Source organism: Camarhynchus parvulus, chromosome 3 (genome assembly GCF_901933205.1).
Source record: "Camarhynchus parvulus chromosome 3, STF_HiC, whole genome shotgun sequence".
In the NCBI taxonomy this organism is placed as follows: domain Eukaryota; kingdom Metazoa; phylum Chordata; class Aves; order Passeriformes; family Thraupidae; genus Camarhynchus; species Camarhynchus parvulus.
In genome coordinates, this window is record NC_044573.1 from 26,613,071 (window position 1) to 26,634,296 (window position 21,226).

At 40.0% G+C, this 21,226-nt stretch overlaps 1 protein-coding gene and 1 long non-coding RNA gene across 4 annotated transcripts in view; one reads left to right on the forward strand and one right to left on the reverse strand.

Moving 5' to 3' along the window:
* EPAS1 (endothelial PAS domain protein 1) overlaps nucleotides 1-16,074 on the forward strand; it is a 77,440-nt gene extending 61,366 nt beyond the window's left edge. For all 3 annotated transcript variants that reach the window (XM_030944506.1, XM_030944507.1, XM_030944505.1), the window contains exons 7-16: nucleotides 1,339-1,445; nucleotides 6,144-6,291; nucleotides 7,030-7,238; nucleotides 7,563-7,750; nucleotides 8,612-8,722; nucleotides 10,388-10,872; nucleotides 11,957-12,080; nucleotides 12,170-12,287; nucleotides 12,855-13,037; nucleotides 13,746-16,074. In XM_030944506.1, the coding sequence (XP_030800366.1) occupies nucleotides 1,339-1,445; nucleotides 6,144-6,291; nucleotides 7,030-7,238; nucleotides 7,563-7,750; nucleotides 8,612-8,722; nucleotides 10,388-10,872; nucleotides 11,957-12,080; nucleotides 12,170-12,287; nucleotides 12,855-13,037; nucleotides 13,746-13,897 (1,825 nt within the window). In that variant the 3' untranslated portion in view covers nucleotides 13,898-16,074. The remainder of the gene's footprint in view (nucleotides 1-1,338; nucleotides 1,446-6,143; nucleotides 6,292-7,029; nucleotides 7,239-7,562; nucleotides 7,751-8,611; nucleotides 8,723-10,387; nucleotides 10,873-11,956; nucleotides 12,081-12,169; nucleotides 12,288-12,854; nucleotides 13,038-13,745) is intronic.
* LOC115901667 overlaps nucleotides 11,972-21,226 on the reverse strand; it is a 41,665-nt gene continuing 32,410 nt past the window's right edge. Inside the window, exons 2-3 of the long non-coding RNA XR_004060572.1 lie at nucleotides 12,934-13,044; nucleotides 11,972-12,284 (exon numbers count right to left, since the gene is read on the reverse strand). This is a non-coding gene — a long non-coding RNA (uncharacterized LOC115901667). The remainder of the gene's footprint in view (nucleotides 12,285-12,933; nucleotides 13,045-21,226) is intronic.

Below are 21,226 nucleotides of genomic sequence, written 5' to 3' on the forward strand. Positions count from 1 at the left end.
CTGACTCAATACCTTGGCATTCAAGCCATACACAAAATAGTCCCATCTTATGTGCCTTCCTTGCTGGAGGGGGATCCAGGAGATGAATGCCATGCTCTTGCTCTGTTTGTTTTACAGTATTTACATGTCTGTCTTGTAAAGACATGCTTGTGTCTAGAGGACTGGGCCAAAGCTGTCCTTCCAGGGAGTACACAAATCTGAGGATGTCTCTTAAAAGTAGCAACAGCACAAATCAAATGTGGTTGCACATAAAGACATTCTGAGAGAGTGGCATAAAACCTGGGCTCTGCCACTAACAGCTGTGAGGTGCTGCAAGATGTGACCATTCCTTGCAAACCTCCCAGATTTTAAAGATTTATGAAAGTGTTACAATTAGTTTGTGTGCTGCTGTTCTCTGTATTACAGGTTATTATAAGAATCTCGGAGGTAGGAAGATGCAGCCAAGAGTGTCACTGTCTTGTAAACCAGAAGATAATCTTTGCTTTTGAAACAATTTTTCTGTACTTCTTTTTTTAACTTACCATGTTTCCTGTAAAGCTGTGTGTAATGGTATTTCCAATTCAAATAAAGCATTTTTCTTCCACCCCCTCATTAGAGAAAATCATCTGCACAATTTGATGACCTATTTTCATTGATTCAGGAACCTGTGAAAAATCCAGCCTTGCCTCAAAAAGACTCTGGAAAAAAGGTCTAGTTTTTGAGATCATAGCTTTCTTTGCGTAAAATCCTACTTAGTTTGTGGTTACTTAGTCACCCAAGTAACCTAATCCATATGCCAGAGTTTTCAAATGATTGAGAAAAGACTAAGTAGATGAGCATTTTTTTTTTCCTTTTAACTGCCCATAATTTCTCACCTGGCATTTTCATTTATTAAAAGCAGTTCCCAAACCTTTTTGTGTATTTTTTTAAATGTACACATACTTTTAAACCTGGTGGCACCAACCACTACCCCCTCACATGTCTTTGATTTTCAATGGTGGTTGTTGGGTGTTTCTGCATGTAGTGGGCAGCTTGAAAACTTTGTCAGTAACAAAAGCTGATACCTTCTATTACAGATAGCATGCAATAGGCATAGGAGAGTTTGCAGTGCACACACTGACATCCTTAGGAGTTTTTGTTTGAGTAGTAGGACAAGGCAGTTTATCCTGAACATGGGGATATTTCAGAATGTGATCAGAAGTCCTCTATAGCTCCTCAAGTGTTTGGAAGCTTAGAATTTCTCGTTTTGCTTTTTTAATTCCGTTGGTTTGAAGACTTGAGCTGATACTGCCCTGCACATGTGAGCGTAAGACTACAGTGACCTGAATTTTAAATACTTGCTTTTTTTTCTTGAACAAGAATAACAGAGTTGATTGGATATCATCCAGAGGAGCTGTTGGGTCGTTCAGCATATGAGTTCTACCATGCCTTGGACTCGGAGAGTATGACCAAGAGCCATCAGAACTGTAAGTCACTTTCTTATTTTTCTTTGTCGTTTGCACGTCAAGCATAAATTGTGGGTCCCTCAATACATAGTTGAAAATACAAGTGCAGCCTGTGTGCAGATACTCTCCAAGAGCAGTATTTACACCAGGTAACTGTGCTTGTCTAGCTGAAATCTGCTGCTGGTCCTTCCAGAGAGTCTGGGTTTTGCTATAATTAAAACTAAACTTGGGTGTTAGAGGGAAGAATCACTGTCTCTCTAAGGTACAGTGCAAGGTTCAGCTGAAAATTTGAAAAGCTGAGTTAGGCAGTTCTAGCCTGATGAGAAGAACATTTCCTGGTAGCCAAGAAAACTGGTATTGTTCAAAAAGAAAAGGTATTGGTTGGGGTCACCTAAATGTGGCCTTCCAGTACCTGAAGGGAGCCTACAGGAAGACTGGAGAGGGACTGTTTTACAAGAGCATGTAGTGACAGGACAAGGTGGAATGGCTTCAAACCAACAGAGGGTAGATTTACATGAGATATTAGGAATAAAGTCTTTAGTATCAAGGTGGTGAGGCACTGGAACAGGTTGCCCAGAGAGGCTATGGCTGCCCCATCCCTGGAAGAGCTCCATGCCAGGTTGGACAGGGCTCAGAGCAACCTGCTCTAGTGGAGGGTGTCCCTGCCTATGGCAGGGGCTGGAACTAGGTGATCACTAAGGTTCGTTAAAGATCCCAAGCCATTCTATGATTGTCTTTCTCATGTGCTGTTGGACTCAGCAGACAGAGCTAAAGGGAAATAGGAAGAGCGTATTGCAGTGTTTTTTTGAATGTCTCTCTTTTGCTACCAAACAACAGCTATCTTCTCCATCCAGAGCAGATGTGCAAGGAGATTTCTTAAAGAGATATTAATTATACAAATAATACCTACTGCCAGGAACAGCTGCTTCTTGTTATGCCTATGGGAACTGCCAGTTTTAGCTATTCTTCAAGTAAAGTATCTGAATTATTCTGGCAGCAGAGATCAGATCCAAGATCCCTCTCTTCAGCAGGCCACACAATTTCCATCTCTTTCACATCAGGTGTCTTAAGATAATTGGATTTAAATCTTCAGTCTCTGTCCTTAAGAGTTAGTGCTTTGGCTGGAGACAAGGTAGTGCATTAATGTACAAATGACATTTCCCACCCTTGGCTGTTATGGCCCCCAAACCAGTTTATTGGAGAGCTCTAAGCAGCACATCACTAAAACCTCTGCAGATGCTCTTTTAATAGAAACAAAGCAAAGCAGCTAGACTGGAACCTACAAGATCGAATAACAAATTCCACACACCTTGGAGTTGCTGTGATGAAGGCCTCTGTCCTCAGGAAACAGCCCATGACTTAGGTCACATCTATAGGGAATTGGCCACCAAGTAGATTTACAGAAAGTATTTCTGTACTTCCCAGAAAAAATTTGCAGCAAAGAATAGTTGTCTGACCTTAAGGGGTTAGCTCCAATGGCAAAGATTCAGGACAGTTTTAAGCTGAAATGTTTCTTGAAAAACTGTTTGGCAGTGATGAAAGTTGTGTGCTGTAAACCAGTGTTGATATGAATCATCCTGTTTCCAAAGCTGCTTAAAAGAAAAAAATAGATCAGCCCATACTCAGTGAGAGGTATATCTGGGCATGTAATTTTAAAAATTGTTTCTTAGGTAATATGTTAGTGTTTTTACAAATAAAAATATTAATAAGTGATATTTATAGATAGGATGTTAATATATACTGTGCTGGGCTATTGAAAGTCATCCTGTGAAATCGGGGGTGTGCTACACTGGTGCTTTTGAATCATTGAGCTGGATTTCTAAGAATGGGACACTACTGGGAAGGAATAAAATGGGAGCTGGCAATCCATTTGGTAACGGGAAAGAGAGGGTGAGCAAACCCATCTAGTCAATGAAATGGGAGCACTGAGTTACTTGTCCATGTAGAGATTTCTGGAGAGTTTCTAGTACGCGCTGTGACCAGGCATTAACAGATGTTGCTTCTCATTCCAGCAATTCAGTTACCCTCACATAGTGCAGTGTGTGTGTCCAGATGCCATTTGTGCCCACTGAAAATGGCCATGTCCTACAAACCTGCTGCAGAGTACGAGGTCTGATCAAGAAACAGAATGAGGGCAAGAGGAAGTCTTAGAGGGGTGGTGTTACACCAGCAGAAATCCTCAAGGCACTGCACAGGTTATAAGTGTTCAGGATCAAACTGTTCTATAGGATTTATGATAACACAGGATCAGCATGGATTATCTTTTTACTGTTGGAAGCACAGGACCAAAGCCTATTGCTGTGATAAATGTGATTTCCCGCAACAGAACCATGAGTTTAAATCACCAGCAAATTTGACCCCTTTAGTTTTTTTAAGATAAACAGTTCCTACATCTTCTGGGACCATCAAGTCAGAGAACAACCCCAAAGCAAAAGTGACAGCAAGGTGTGACTTGACAAAACACACATAAACCCTTCAAATAGGAAATGCCTGGGTTCCATTATGTGTGCCATTGAGATGCTGTGTAATGCAGGGTAACCAAGAGCAGGTACAGAGCTTATGCAGACCTTGTTCTTCCAAGCATGTGGCTATATAGAACTTACTCATTTTCCCTGGCCACATCCCTTTGTACCTGGAAATAGCCACCTCAAAATTCATGCTCAGCAGACTTGCATGTATTAAACGATAATTTTTATTAGAAGTATGCTATGTATAGAGTATATCTCCTTGCAATTATGCAGTCATCAATTCTGACAGTGCCCATCAGTTAGCAGAAGTTCAGCAAGCCTTCCAAGGGAATCATGGTTTTGTGTTCTATTAAATTTGTCCTTGCCTTCCCCCACTCTCTCCGCACAAAAATAAGGAATATAATTGGAGACTATTTCATTGACATCTAACTAGTTCTGTACAGATACAGGTAATGTATACTTTTTAAAAAGTGACAAAAATAAAGAGAGAAGTGATAAGTTCATTCTGAAGGCAGAACCTTAAATGTAGCATTGATAACAAAGTCAGCAGTTACAAGTGTATTAGTAATTTATGAGATTACCCCCTGGAGGGATTCTGCTGTACTTTATTATATCAGAACATGACATGCTTTGAATAATAATAATAAAAAAGATTAAAGCAGTAAAAAGCTTCTTTGTAATGTAACAGGCGCCTACACTGTGACTCTTATTGATGAGCTGATGATTAGGAAACAGTGTAATTATGTTTCACAAGCAGAGCAGAACAGTCCAGTCACTAAAACACTTTGAAATGAAAGCCTTTTGATTTTGTTCCACCAGAAGTATTTAATCAATAAAAGTAATGTTCTACTTTGTCTAAATAAATTAAATGAAGGATGATTAAATACTCCTAGGAAGAAAACAAACAAACTTCAGAAATAGAAGGATAAACACAGCAACAAATATCTGCAAAACAGTTGTTGTATTTCACAGGCCTGGAGTTGTAGATTTGTATGGTGGCGATGTAGGAGAGGCTGACAATAGCTAGCTTCTTTTAATGGCCACACTCACAAGGAATTTTTCTGTAAAAAGACCACGGTATCAATTTTCCAGTCCTCCTGAGTCAAATTGCATTATTTCTCGGGCAATAGTTTGATGGCATATTTCTCTTGGATGTAAAAGATGTTTAAAAGGAAAGGTTGCCAATGTATGGTCAAAGGGTTTCGTTTGGCCAGTTCCCACTTCTGCTGCTATTCAGTGTGACTATGTCTGCTTACAAGTACAAGCTCTTGTTAGTGCAAGTACTGCTTGTCTACTCTAGCCCGGATTTTTTTGCCATTGATTGACGTTATTTTTCCTACAGTGACAGCTTTGAATTACAACAGACAGGACATCATAAAACCTTACATCTCAGAAGTCCAAAGCTCCACACTGAAAACTCGTTCTCTGCAAATATTGCAAAATATTGGGGGATAGCAGAGTGACAGATTTCACCCTTCAAACATTTAGAAGCTTTAAACCCAAGTTGTACCATTGTCAGTTTATAGTTTGAGAAACACAGGATAGTTCAAAAAAACAGCGTTAAATGAACATTACTTGATTTGGATCTTGGTTTCTTCTAGGCTGCTAATTCCAAGTTTTTGCTTGGAACATCACAGTTCAACCAGAGGGAGAAATACAGTAGTTCAGTTTTTTTTTTTTTTCTCTAGACAAAGCAGTTCTATTTACCATTCTTACTTATTCTTATTCTTTTGATACCTTTTTAAGAGTGATAGTGCTACCATAAGAGCTTAATGTAAAAAAAAAATCTTAGCAAATATAGCTTTTAAATCACGTGATTTTTTGTATTTATTGATTACCTAAATAAGGAAACTATAGTTTCCTCAACAAATTCACTTTTCTACAGATCAATTACCAAGACACTGCTACAATGAGGACTCAAGAAACATGCAGTCAGCAGGCATTATTTTGGGAGTTGAGATATTATATTAAATTTTTTTAATTCCATATTCTGATCTGAAGATTCAGACCATCTCAAAACTCAAATGCCAGAATTCAAATTTTCAATCTTGGGTAGAACCCTCAAATTAACAACCCCTTTCATGTTTCAAATGGATGAATTTTCCCAAAGTTAAGCACATGCCTTGTCCACAAATGCTTCAATGCACATCTGCGTAATGAAAGCTCAGAAGTGGGTGTATTTAAAACAAGTGTTATACGTTGTGTATTCCTGTCCTGATGCATTATTTATATCTCTGCCACCTTTTCTCAGTGTGTACAAAAGGTCAAGTAGTGACGGGCCAGTACCGTATGCTGGCCAAGCACGGGGGATACGTATGGCTGGAGACCCAGGGAACGGTGATTTACAATACCCGAAACCTGCAGCCCCAGTGCATCGTCTGCGTCAACTATGTGCTCAGGTGGGTTCAGGGCACACACGTGTGCATTCACGTGCTGCAGAAACACAATATTTGGAGGAACTTTTCAAGGGTCTATTTATTCAACGTTGTTGTTCCAAAATCAGTTTAGTCATGTTTGTTCAGTCTTGTTTACTGATGTTAGACATCGATGAAAAATGTGGCGTGCCTGTTCCCATATGCGCTGTTGAAATACATCACAGCCTTTCTGCTTTGCAGAGCAGCTGCTGTGCTCATACAGCAGAGTGTATGGTCTGCACTGAAGATTTTATTGTGCAACACAGCTGCTAATGTGTTTTGTTTTTCTAATGCTGTGACCAAGAGATAAAACTAAGTAGTAACTCTGTCGTATGTTGCTAGGAGAAGCTGGTTACAGCCTTAAAAATCAGGACCAATCAGAAGTTTTGCCTTCATTTGGCAAACTCAAGTGTTTTGGTTCCTAGTTGGGGCCAAAATAGGAAATACTTATTTGAGTGATAGTCTGGGTCATTACAGCCTCAACTACATCCCTTTGAAAAGCAGAGCAACAAAGCCCTGAGTATTCCCACAGAAGTCCTGACCACACTCTCTGCGTCATCCGAAATGGTGGTGCTCAGCAACGCTGGAACTGTGCCTTGCCTGTCAAGAGCCTGGCACGCAACCGAGGCCAAAGTGCTCCTACAGCCCCAGCTTGTGCTGCCTACTTTATCCACATCTTTCATCTTTATGGTACAAAATGCCTAAAACCTGTTCTCTCCTTAGTGAAATTGAGAAGAACGATGTTGTGTTCTCCATGGACCAAACAGAATCACTCTTCAAGCCTCACCTGCTGACAATGAACAATGCCTATGACAGCAGCATCCCTGTGACAGAGAAGAGTGACTTCTTGTTTACTAAGCTAAAGGAAGAACCAGAGGAACTTGCTCAGCTGGCACCAACACCTGGTGATGCCATTATTTCCCTGGATTTTGGTTAGTATTTCTATAAATTATTTTTGTGCAACAAAGAACCACATGTGAGCCTACATTTAGAAACTTAATAGACGAAGTCTGTGTGTTGTGTGTACAAATTGTGAGTAATGGCTAAAAGAGCCCACATGCTCACACCAGTGGAAAATTTCTGTGAATGGGAGCAGGATCAGGCTTTCTTGCTGACTAAATAATGTGCATTAAGTCTATGCCAACTTATTGTCATGGCAACTAGGAGCAGTGTTTACTTTTAATGAATAGCTGCAGTTATATCATAACACTGCGCCAGCTAGAAGTATTCATTAATATTGTTCAAACCCCATCCAGGAACACAGAAGTTTGAGGAAGCCACTGCCTTCACCAATGCTGTTTTGACACCAAACAAAGCATGGCCAGTGGAAGTGAAAAGCCACCCTGCTCAAGGTGAAACACTGACAATACCATCCTTTACAATGCCTCAGATTGCACCTGGCAGCAGTACTCCAAGTGCAAGCAGCAACAGTAGCTGTTCCACGGTAAGAGGAGCTTAAAAAAACATTAAAAGCTTGTTGTGTTTTGTATCCAAATCCCATCAATATATATAGACAACATTTTTGGGTGGCAGTCCTGTCTCACTTCTTATTAGCAAGGCCCAGAGTATCTCTCTTCTTCCTATACTGCATCATGCCTTAAGAATTAATAGGAAAGCTATGAAATGGGAACAATATCCTGGCTTCACACTGCAGTCCTCATTTTCGCCCAGCTGTCCCTCTAGTAATTACTGTAACATATTAAAAAACTAGTAGGAGAACATGCTACCACCTTTCATGGAGCTAGCCTTATATAAAAAGCCAATATATAATTGTGTGGCCACTGGGATCATTGCCCCAGAGCCATCCTCCTTCTGTTAAGTAGAAGCTGTAGCTTTTAGGAAGCTTAGCCAAGTCAGGCTTTTGAGAGCAGCTCCTTGGAGTTTCCCACTGAAGAAATGAATCTGCTTCCGTGGCACTGCCCCAGGAGCTGGAGCCACTCTTAGCAGAGGGCAGCCAGTCTTAAGAAAAGCACAGAGGTATTGCTAAGCATCTTCTTTCTTGACAAAAGTATTTAATGGTGTACATTTCTTGTTCGTGGTCTAAGCTGCCAAAAAACATTTAAAATAGGATGACAACTAGGTTCCTGTAATGGGTGCCTATGTTTTGCACTGATGATCTTGTGTAAGAAAAGCTTCTGATAGAAGTGGACAGTTTTGGATTCTGAGCAAACTAAATACACCATCTGGCCATTCACTTTTCATAGGAAAGATCTGTCACTGAATAACAGCATGGTATAAATGACATGATGCTAAGCCAGTACTGTGGTTGTCTTCCTGCTTAGAACAAATTGTTATTTCCATGCAGCCCAGCAGCCCAGGAGATTATTTTTGCTCTGTGGATGAAGATCTTAAGATCGAGGTGATTGAAAAACTTTTTGCCATGGACACAGAATCAAAAAGTCAGTGCACCTCCCAGGTAATGAACTCTCTGTTCTAAAAGCCACCAAGATCAGTCTCCTGCTAGTAGTAGACAGTACAGCTGCATGTTGTGTGTGCAGATATTGGGATACAGCATTTAAACTGCATTTGCACATGCACACCAAATCTTTGATGCACATTAACAAAACAGTGCACTTCCAAAAGCTGCCTTGTCAATCTCTGTCCCTAACTCTCTGAAGCACAAGGTTTGGCATGTCATTGTGGTGGCACTGCTAATCACCAGAGATTGCAAAATGTGGAGGCTTCCGTAGATAGGATAAGGAATATAAGCAGCAGCAATTTGTTTTTAAATGCAGCCAAGTGACTAATGAGTAAACATCCTTTCTAGAACAAAATATAAATAAACTAATTCTTGCAAAATGCCTAAAGGAGAGAGGGGTCCCCTCATAGCACACATCGCCTTTAACTACAAAAATGAAAACTCATTTTAGATATATGCTTCCTCTTTTGCCTCTTGGAGATTTTCAGAGAGACCTGAAAATTACGTACACATAAAGTAACACACAGTCTCCATCTCCTGCATTCTAATAATGATGTAAGTGTAGAAATTTCCCCTATAAATAAATAAACCCACTATTACAACATTACAGCAAGTGAGCTAGTGAATAAAAGGTGTGGGCCTGATTCAGCTTGCTTAACTTTAAATACTTCATTGAAATGCTTTGTGAAGAGCTTATACTTAGAGTCGAAAGAAAGGAACAGGCACTGCTGATTGGTAGCACAGACCTCACACTCATCTCTATTAATCCTACAGAAAGTTTGGGATGCTGTTGCCCAAATTAGGTACTTCAATTTGCTAACACAATTTGCAGGCTTAGGTAGGCTGTAATCCATGTTCTGAAGAAAGTTTGTCTAAGTCTGGACATAGAAATGAAAGCAAGAGAAAGAGCGGACAGATAGGAGAGAAGCATGGAGCAGGATGAAACTCACTGCAAGACTTCACATGTGCAAACTTCATATTGTCAAATTCAGCACCTGCTTGCTCAGGTGTGTCCCACCACATCAGCTGCTTTTGGTGGGAAAAACAAGTATTATAAAAGTGCTGCAGAGGTGTTATGAGCTGACTGGAGAGCCAACATTGATTATCCTCTCTGTTCAGCTCTGGTCAAATGCCAAGAGAAGTGAATGTGGGTGTGACTAGTCCTCCTAGGGAAAAAGGAACACAGATTTAAGTGTGATAGTATCCTTCTGGCTAAATTTTTTCAACCCCTGCATTTTTAGACACCTTTTTTAGTGTAGTTGGATTATGAGAAAGCTGTGTTTTCTATTTTAACATGAAAAAGCCTGAGGTTGAACTACATGCCACATGTTGTAGAGTCTTGGCAGACAAGTTATTCAAAGCTTAGTGAAACAGCATCTACTTCAGATCACAGTGATGCTGGAGGCTGCTTTAACAAATATTGCTCATCTGGGAGGTTTTTTCCTTCAGTTTGTTGTCTTAATTTTGCTGCTGATGATAATAAAATGAACATGTATGCTAGCATAGAAATAAGACATCTTTGAAGAGGAGTTGGCCAGTTTCATTAGGTAAATTTGGCATACAGTGATTTTTCAGCTTTGCATCTGTTAGTATTCCATATCACACTAACTGCCACAACTATTACTAATTTATAGTTTCTTTATGAACTTCATCTTTGCACAGACTGACTTTAATGAACTGGACCTTGAAACCTTGGCTCCTTACATTCCTATGGATGGAGAAGATTTCCAGCTCAGCCCCATCTGCCAAGAAGAAAGTCCTCTCTGTGAAAGTGCACAAAATACCCAGCAGCATCTAAGTAGCATGAGTACCATCTTCCAACCCCTCGCTCCTACTTCACAGAATCAGTTCCTCCCAGAGAAATATTGCCCACAGCTATCAAATGAAAAAATTAACTCTGGTCATGGGTCCCTGTCGTCGGTGTTCTTCAACAATATGAATAGGTCAGCACTGCCACCATACCATGACCAAACCAGCACTCCCCTGTCTTCAATGGGAGGAAGATCAAACACCCAGTGGCCACCTGATCCCCCATTAGAATATGTTCCTGCAAAATGGAGGCTCATGGATAAATACTCAGGATCCCTATCAAGATCCCCCTCGGGCCCACCAATAACTTCTCAGAGAGTGCCCATATACAAAAAAAGGTATGTTTTTCTGTGGTATAACTATGTATATTTACCAAATATATATTATGGGAAATGAGAAGGGTCATAATCTTGAAAATGAATTTTTTCTCAATTCAGCTGAAACAATTTGTTGTGATAGGCATCAGACTGCAGCTCTGGGGAAACTAATGTGGTGTTGTCCCAGTAGCAGTGAGTGTGGAGGAAGCAGAAGTGGGCTAATTTTTCATTGCCTGTAAGGATAGGCAAATGAATTTCCTGCTGGTCCAGTTAAAATTACACCAGTAATTTTGCAAAGCATGCTTGACTTTATTTAAGAGCAGCACCAAAAAGACTTAACTGGTCCAGCATAGCAGGGACAGACACACACATACTTTCTTACCTTGTATATATTTTCTGCACAACAGAAAAGGGGGAAGAGAGAAGAATGAAAGTACATTGTTGCTGGCATATGTAAATACTACAGCCAAGACTTAAATTGCAGGCTCTATTTCTACAACCATTTTTTGTGCTTTCTTACACGTGTGAACAGTATGTGATGAGATGTAGATCAGAGGGTGCAGTCCTAGAAGTTGCCTCATAGCTAGAAGTTTCTCTGTAGCTCTTGATTTTTCAATGTTGCTCACATTGGCATGTTCAGGAAGTACGTGAAGTAGCAATGGTCATTTTTAAACATGAAGCTGTGCAGTTTGCTTTTTGGGATTTCTTGTTGGCAGAAATACCAGTGTCTAATATGCATCTGTAAAGAAAGGGTTTGTCTCTAGTCAACAACTTGTGTGTTCATAGTATGTAAAGCAAGGGAACATGCATGGCTCTCAAATCCAACTCTTAAGAATTACATTACTTTCTTTTCCACAGCATTTTTTTGTCTGCCTGGAGATCCCTACAGGCTGTTTATGCTAAACTTTCATAAGTCTTTGATCCCAAACGTCAAAAGTTTCTAAAGATGGTAGGATGACTAATAACAGGAAATAAAATCATTTGATGTTTGAGATCTGTCCACTGGCAAGTCTCAGACACTTTAAATGTCTTTAAATGAAAAAAGAATCTGTATGAATGAACCAGATTATTTCGATGTGCACTCACAAAGCTCTCCTCTCCACAGGCCCCTGGATGCTTTTGGACAACGAGGCATAGATATAAACCCAGCAAGACTTGCTCTGTCTAACAGTTTGAAACTGAAGCGACAACTGGATTATGAAGAACAAGCCTTGCAACAACTGAGTGGGGTAATCATAAGAAATGCATCCCCTTCACAACTTTGGACTCACCATGGTCATCAGTCTAATTGTTTGTTTTGCTTCCCTTCTCATTCTAGGGAGATCCATCTGTCATTAACCCATCTCACTTAATGTGGAAGAGAATGAAATTTCTCAAGGGGGAAGACTGTTCCTTGGTTACAGAAAAGAAGTCTCTCAGCACAAGTGTTCTTACTGGTAAGACAAAAGAAAGTGGTTTTGCAATATTACATATTGAAACACCATTTTAAGACAGGCTGAATAGGGAAAAAAGCTTTTTCAAAAGGAAATGTAAATAAGCTCTGTAAATATTACACTAAGCTAAAATTAAAGACCAAGTTGTATCGCTAAGAGCTGAACAATTTAAAGGTACATTTGATAAATACCATTTAGTTGGTTTCACGGATGTTCACACACTTGCTTGGGAGGGAACAGAAAACAGCTTGATGGAGCTGTGTTTACCTCCTGCTGATCCAAGGTGTGAATATCTCACACCTCATCTGAGATGTGAATATCTCACATCTCAGAGATAGAACAGATACTGTTTCTCTACAACACTGTGTTTCCTTACACAAGCATATCTTGACTGCAATACTACTACTAGAGCTGGGGCTATTTCTAGATTTCCTTTGTGATAAGATGCAGATTTGCCTATGCTGTAACACCATCACACTGATGTTCACTTTGCTTTGGATCAGTATTACCTACTATAATTATTGCACTGGCTTCATTTAGCTTTTTTTTCCCCTACTATTTAAATGACAGATGAATTTTTCTGTAACTCGAGAGGTCTGAGCCAACCAATGAATCAACTGCAGCAACAGCAGCAGCAGCATCAACCCACCTGTGACAGTCCGGGTGAGAATTTGAAAGCAGGAGCGTTTCCCCCTCTGTTTTACAGTTCCCATTGTCAGGACTACAGTGTCCAGCCAGCTCATAAAGCATCAGGTAAGAGCTGTCAAACATAGAGATTGGAAAATGTTGGTATTTTGTTCCAATACTGATTCCATGAAAAAAAAACCACCAAAAAATATGGAAGAGAAGGATGATAAAAATCAAAATACAGCACAAAAAATCAGTTTTGTGGTTTAGTGTGAAACTGTAATGTTTACATTTGTAATACATGAGAACAATATTTTTACCCTCCATTTCAGTTAAAGTTAACACCTTTTCACCTTGGAGGACCCATCATCCTCCATCCATACTCTTGTCTTGTGATAGAATTGATTATTACATCGTACTAAACAACTTTGCTACAGTGTTAATATGGAAGTTTGTAGGTTAGACTCTTAACATGTGCCTTCTAAATGTTAAAATAAGTAATTAAAGGGGACGTGTGTCTGTTCCTTTTAATACATGGGAGGAGTGACGTCAATTTAGAAACCATGTCTTTTACTACAGCTTTTCTCATCTGCAGCAATAGTTTTTCTCAGAACAATCTCAGTTTGAGGGTGGAGGTGAAAAATTGCACTTGTTTGTGTGACACCCTTGCAGCAGTTCAAGGAGGGGCAGAGCACAGGTTTGCTCTGACACCTGGAACTGCCGGTGGTTTGAGGCATATTGACATAAAAACAGAATGAAACTGCTGTAAACAGAAGAGGTGGGAGGAAATGAAGTGGCCTTTCTAGTCTCAGCACCTTCACTGCTGTGTTCCAGGTCTGACCAGTCGCCTGCTGGGGCCCTCCTTTGAGCCCTACCTGCTGCCTGAGCTGACGAGATATGACTGTGAGGTGAACGTGCCTGTGCTGGGCAGCTCCACGCTGCTGCAGGGCAGCGAGCTGCTGCGGGCGCTGGACCAGGCCACCTGAGCGAGCCTGCCGTCGCCCACGGCCCGCACTGCTCTAAACAGCTTCTGGTTTGAAATATATTTTTGCAGGTAGACAATTTCTAATACCAGTACACTTTTACAGGATTTTACTTAGATATTGAACCTGTCCACATTACCAAATAGTGGCCTTTTGAAGTTACTCACTTTATTATTCATATTAAAGAAATACATCTACTGTATTTTCTCTATTGCAATTAAAGTGGTGTTTAGAGAGTTTGATTACCCTCCCCTTATCTCGTTACCTGTAATTTATAGTCTGAATTTTTTTTTTAATTTCATGCTAATAAAAAGCTGTGGTATAAATGCCTCATCATGTGATACTTTGGCTGCAGTACTGCAAAGGTATGTTTTTATTGCCAAAGATGAATGAAACAAATTTGATCTCCAACCACAGTTTTTTGTTGATCTGCCAAATTAAAATCCTTCAAGTCTTTCTGTTTTCCAGCATTTATTTTATTGTAACTTTAATAACTTTTGGAAAAGCATACTAAGGAAAAATCCCAGCCTTCTGCCTCCCATGCCTTTCCTTCATTTTTATACACTTTGTTGAAAGAAATGTGAATGGTGAAATGCAATGTTTGTGGATATCTGTAAAAGTTGCACGTTTTAAGTTTTTTTCCTCAGAAGCAAGCCACATTCTCAGCTGCCTTAACCTGGCTTAGCTCTACAGCCAAGGGAGTCCTACAGATTTGCCCCAGTGGAGGATTTAGGCCTGTGTTTTCATTTGTGTTGAGGTTTCTTGTTTTGTTCTTTGTTGTTGCCTTTATTTTTTACACAAAACAGATTTTTTTTTTAATTATTATCTCTCTCTGGGTCAGTTGTTAATCATCTCTTGGTACTTTTGCTATATCTATGACACAACTACTTTAAGAGCTGTTTCTGCTAGGAACTTGTAGTATTTGTTATGCTGTTGCTGATATTTCAGGAATCAGAGCAGTGGCCAGAACTAACACTTCATTTTATATGCCAGCTAGCAATATAATTGCAATACTGAATAAAAAAAAATCTCAAAATAGTATTTTCCAGAGTATTAGGCTGGCTCAGTTGTAATTAGACAAAAAGAATTAGGGATTGCATAGTGAGATGAATATCCAGCACGGAGGTCCCTCATTTTTACTTGCCTTACATTTATTAGTAGCTAGAAAGTCATTAAAAGGCACATTTCCAAGCTCCTTTTCAACTATCATTAATTGTCACGCACATATTTGAAAAATAGGGCTTTGAATGCTTTCAAAGGGTTTTGAAAGTTTAAATTACAGAATCTCTTAAACAGCAAAAAATAATACAATAAAAGGCGGGTGAGCAGTTCTGACTTAAAAATGCATAAAAACTTAGATCTGTGTTGGGATCTATCTTGTTTCCTCCACTGGTATAAATCACTGTAGATTCACTGAAGAAAATGAAACAGTGGCAAAGTACAAAAGGTAAAAATCTGGCCCAGAAACTTAGAACAAAAATATATTTTTGAGACTTCTGAGTCTGCTGAAGCCTGGTGTATAAAATTGCTTTATTTCATGCACTGACACTTGCATAGAGAGAGCCTTGGGTTCTTAGAGCACTTCAGAGTTCACTGTGCTAAGCAAGTCTTAACCACACATACTTAGAAAAGCTGAAGACCTTTTGTTATGGGTACATGATGTAAAAAAATATACTTCCTATTTTAGGCAATCTTTCAAGAGTTTATTACCAAAAAAAATCTACTCATAAAGTGAAGTTATTACTGTGTGAAAAAATTTATTGTAAGCATCAACATCTGATGAAAATTGGCCATCCACATTTGACAAATTTGCAGTGGCACAGACTTAAGGCTTCAAGGATTAAAGACACTTGAATACTGCTCCTCTGTTCCTTATTTGTGTAGTTTCAGCATTAAAAATGTTATACCCTAACAGTTTACTAAAACACTCTGAAAAAATATTCTATGTCTTAATATTAATCATACTTTTAATCATAATTATTTCATGATCTATATTGCTGAATTCTTATTGACAATATTATAGCTGTATGGGAACTTTAACTTGATAAGGAAATGTATTTTGACACTGATACCTTATTAAAGTATACTGATCCTAAATTCTTTGTGACTCATTTGCTATGAATTTGTTATTTGTTGTATCATTGTAAAATAAAAGTATTTATTAAATTATTTATAGAAAATAAAGGTTTGCATTGATCTTTGAAGACTGAAAGAACAATCAAATGTTACCCATGTTTGAGAGCTGGGAAGGAGCCTGCCAAAGGTCCATACTATCAACTGCTTTGTAGGGCTTATCTGGCTTCCCTCAAATGAAGAATTAATTGCAGACCTGCAGACCACTGCCCTTCTGGAACTTGTCCTGTGGCTCAGACTGCTGCTTCTATTTCAAAACTGAGGAGCTGAGGGTGCCTTTTGTAATGCTACCCTTACAAAAAAAAAAAAAGAGAGGGAAAATTAAGTCCACCAAATCAGTTTAGAGGCTGAATTGCCACAGTTCCAACCTGAGTTTTGGTGAAGAAACAGAAGCCATCATATTCCAGCAGTCTTGGCAAGCCCCTGACTAATGGGCTTTCCCCATCAAATCCTTCCAAGCCTCTGCTTCACCCTGACAGTAGTCATTAATCCCAGTGCTGCTGTTAAACAGGTCAATCCTTTTCCATACAGAAAATGCCAGTTGCGCCTGTGCAATTACACCAATCACACAGTAGGAGGACAGACACATTAAAAAATTAATTTCCAAACATGCACCTAAACTTCAGTGCTGTGTGGGAGCTGTTAATGCTTGGCCCGTCTGATAACTGCCTTTGAAACATGCAGTGCCCACACAGACACCAGTGGGCTGCTCAAGCAGCAGCAATTCTTGTGAAGAGCATGCAAAAGTGGGCTATCATTACCGCCTTTCTTAGACTGGACACTCAGTAGGAGTAGAAACCAAACCCTTACTTCTAAATCTGTTGTAATTAACATTAACTGTACAAAACTCTCCCTTTTAAACTATCCACTTTGTCTAAGTGTCCCCAGGACTAACTCAGCATAGCAGATCCTAATCCAACTGAGTATTGAAAAAAGTAATTGGAAAATTAATTTAAAAAACCAAAAACCATTCTCTGAAATAGAGATTAACCTGTTAAGATCAACTTCTATCTTTTCTTGAAGAGTGCAATAGCTAACTGTTAATATAAATTAGTGCAGTCAGACATTATTTTTTGGGGTGTCCAAACAGCTGATTGCTCACACACTCATACTTAAGAGGGTCCTGCATTCACCATTCCCACATTCAAATTGCTGAAGGAACATATTTGTAGTACCTTGAGCTGCCTATTTTCTTTCCCCCTCTAAACACTTCCCCCAGCTAAACACTTCTCATGTAGTGAGTTTTAGTGGGTTTTCCTTACATATATGAACATTCTGGGTAGCTAAACTCTGACAGTACAATTTACATACCCCAAAGACCCAAACCCTGGTCAGAAACACGATGCAACCTGTGAATTAATAGCTGAGTTTTCTTCTGCTAAACAGGGATTTATGGCAGCTTTTTAATTTTCTTTGCTCCCTAGCAGGCCAGCAGAAGTGCTTAAAATTCAGTGTACATCATCTTTCACTGCCTAAAGCACTGTTTCTTGGCATCAGACTTTGTATCTCTAACAGCACAGCACTGATCCCAATTATGTTGTTCAACACTCATTACATTCTACTGAAAAATTGGCCTATTTTGCCAAGCTCTCATGACTTGGGCTGGTCTCAGCCTCTGGCTGATTATCAAGTCTATCATCTTTTTAAAATGATCAAGCAACCATTTTTGCTAGAACACAGAATTCACTCAGGTAAGATTCATGATGTTTATCAAGGAAATACTTATAACAAATACAATATAGGAAATTCTCAACATGTGATTACTAATAAAAATACAAGAAAGCCCAGAAAACTTGGATAACAAAGTCCAATTGTCTTTTCACTGGAGACACAGGCTCCTAAGCCATACTGAGATCTGCAGACACTTCGTGATTCATCACACTCACTTGGAGCAGCAGGCAGAGCACACAGAAAACTAACACACAGATGCTCTAGTTCTAGGTGGTAAATGTTTCATCTGTTCTACCTGAGGAGCTTTATAAAGTTATTCACAGACATGCCACATACCTGTGTGTGTGTATATATATACTTTAATTTTTTTAAAGAGCTACAGTGGAGAACGGGAAATATTCTTCTACATCTAAATAACCAGCCTATTTTTAATTTCCCCTCCAACTCCTAATTATAGGCTTCCCAAGGGAGGAAGAAATAATTTCTAAGAAAAAATCAAGTCCTTAACAATATTTTATTAGGACAATGTCTGTGTCCTGCTCCCTTAGGACAAACCAACACACAGCACAAAGGCTGCCTTTTGGTTTCCAGGGGCTGTGTCTGAGCCCACTGTTGCCCGCAGGGGAGGCAGGGTGGATTCTTGCTGCTCCAGGCTCAGTTCATTGATGTTTCCTTAGTTAACTGATACAACAAAAGCACCATCCAAAGGCTCCAGTAATTGGGACATAGCCCAGTTTTGGGTGTTTGCATTAAAAATGTATTTGAATATACATTTTTTAAAAAAAGTGAGAAACACCTTAGCTACATTTTGTTGTTATTTAACTGAAAGCCAGCCTGAAGTTTTGGAAGCTTGTGATATGGAACATATCACAAGCTTCCAAACAGGTCTCACATGGAACATTTTCCTTGAAGAAGTCCTAAATTCCTGTAATCAAGGAGTTACTTAATTCTCTTCAGTCATGCCTCCCAGTTAGGAATGTGGTTAGGATGTCTCATTAGGGAACAGCAGCGAATTCCTGAGCCTGGTTTACAAGGACTACCTGCAAGCCAGCCAACACCAGCCCTTGACATGCTGCAGGCAGCAGCAGCTGTGTCACACCTTGGGTACTATCTGATGTGGAAATTCCTGCATCTTAACTTCACTTGTGCTGCATCTCAAAAAACCCAACTCCCCCAAACTCCTCACTTGAAAAGTCTGTGTTTAGGCCTTGGAATTACAGACAAAACCAGCAAGCTAGATCTTCAAAGGCACCAGCACCAGAAACCAGAGTGACTTTGTTGCACCAGGCATATTTTAATATTTGGGATCTGGCTGTTGATCTTTGAAGGACTGACACTAGCTCTAGGGACTGAAGCTGTCTCCCCACAGCACTGGCAAAGGCAAACCAGAAGAAAATACCTCAAGCATTGCTTCCTCCAGGCTTATTGGTGTCCCCCTCCAGTGCATAGTTCCAGGACCAAAGCTCCTTGGTAAAACACAGCATCACAGCACCACCACCTTGATGGCTTGTTCATCCATCAAACATCAAATATCCTCTAGTCTCTCAACAGCTGAATGTGTTTCTCAGCTGCAGCAAGCACCTGCAGACAATTGCTTAGACTTGACTCCTGTCCTTTCCTCTAACCCCGATGTGTTCCTTCCACCAGCCCCCAGTCCATGCACAGGTCTATGGTTTCAGCATTCTGGTTTCTGCTTCACGCTGCCTTCCCCTTGCCCAGCTCACCTTCCCCTCCTGACAAACCTGCTCCAATCTGTCCCATCTCTACACAGCTCTCATCGCAGGCAGCAGTTTTCAGCAAGGATTTTGGGACTTGCAGTGTGGGTTCTTTCTCATCATGCTCTTGCCTTGGCTGCCTGTTTGATGCAATGGTCAGCCAGACTCAGCCATTTTCACCCAAACCTCAGCCTCTCTGGCTTTTGGGTTGAGCTCATGTTAAAATGCCCAAACCCTATTCCCACTCTAACCACTGGGCATAACAGATCACAATCCTTTCCCTGACATGAACGCAGATTTTATGCTCCAATTTACAAAAAGTTAGTGGCATCCTCCCAGGAGCTGCAATACTACCCCTGAGTCATTTCAGACATTCTTCCCAGCCTGTTTCCATTTGCTATTCAAGCAAGCAGTGGTAGGATATGAATGAAAAATGTTCTGCTGGCTCACAGAAAATATACTGTCTCTTTTATCAGCCCCTTGACACAGTGCTTCAAGAAAAATCCCAACAAATTTCAGATGCACATATAATTTAAATTTTCAAAATGAGAGCGGAGTTGAGCAAGTTCCCCAGATGGCTGAACTCTGATCTGTAAAGCCAGAACAATTTCCCAGGCACAAGAGGAGCAGGATGGGTTTACTCTTTTAGTCCTATCAGCACCACAGAACTAACACTAGTGGGAAGAGAATCCATATTTGTGGCTCCCCAAACCTTCTTCCCATACAAATACTTGCTTGTTCAGGACAAGAATTAACCCTGAGACAGAGAGAAGTGCACACACTCGTTAGACTGCTGCCAAATGCTGCTATGCACTTCACAGACACCAACAAGCTCACAAAGGGTTTGATTTCAAGGTCCAACTTATCCATCCGTATTTTCAGCCCTGAGAAATCCTTATACACTCACTCCAGAATTTGGCTGCCCAGAATTTGGAGAACCCTGAGATGCCCCAGAGGACAGTGATCCATGGGGATCTCTCTCTGTCTAGTCATAACCCATAAGTCGGAAAAATCAAAGGTTAAGACTCACGTAAGCAAACTAAAACCCACTTTATGTCCACTGGAGAGAATGACAGGAAAGTGATTACAATGCAAATTCAGCAGAATTTTCCAGAACAAAGCTCTTTTTAAAGACATTGGCAGGAATGTATTTTCCCAGTTACAACTGTTTATGCAACTGAATTATATTTTATGTTCTCTAGTGGGAAAAGAACATCAAACAAACCCAGCACCCTGAAAGTCTTGCTCTCCTTTTCTCAAGATGTTGGTAAACACCAAATTTGAGATAGAAGAGGAAAGCACAAATACAAAAACCCCACAACTGTCAAACCCCCAGACCAAAGCACACAGCTCTCGGACATTATTTTGTAGCAGAAGTTGTGTGAACTTCTAAGTGGCAAACCACAGAAGCTGTCTCATAGAATGAGCCTTATGATCAATAGAAATACATATTATTTTAGTTCACCCCTCCTCCACGCAGCAGCCCACAACAGTATTACACTGGATCAAACGAAGCATAAAATGGGTGTTGTCACCATCCATTTTTAGATCCGTCGCATGACGTCCATTGGCTTTTTTCCTGGAAGAGCAGGCAATACTAATTGTGTCTATCACTTTACTGCTAACACAGATAGTGCTGTCCTTAACTGCAGCCCCCAGAACACACTGGAGTTCACAGAAATCAAACCAGTGGAAGTTTACTGGGAAAACAGGTTGCTCTTCTTTTTATTTTATCTTCAGCTGCAAACATCATGAGTTTTCCTGTGCCTTGCTTAACTACAGAGATGCTATTTTTTAACATACTGACACCTTC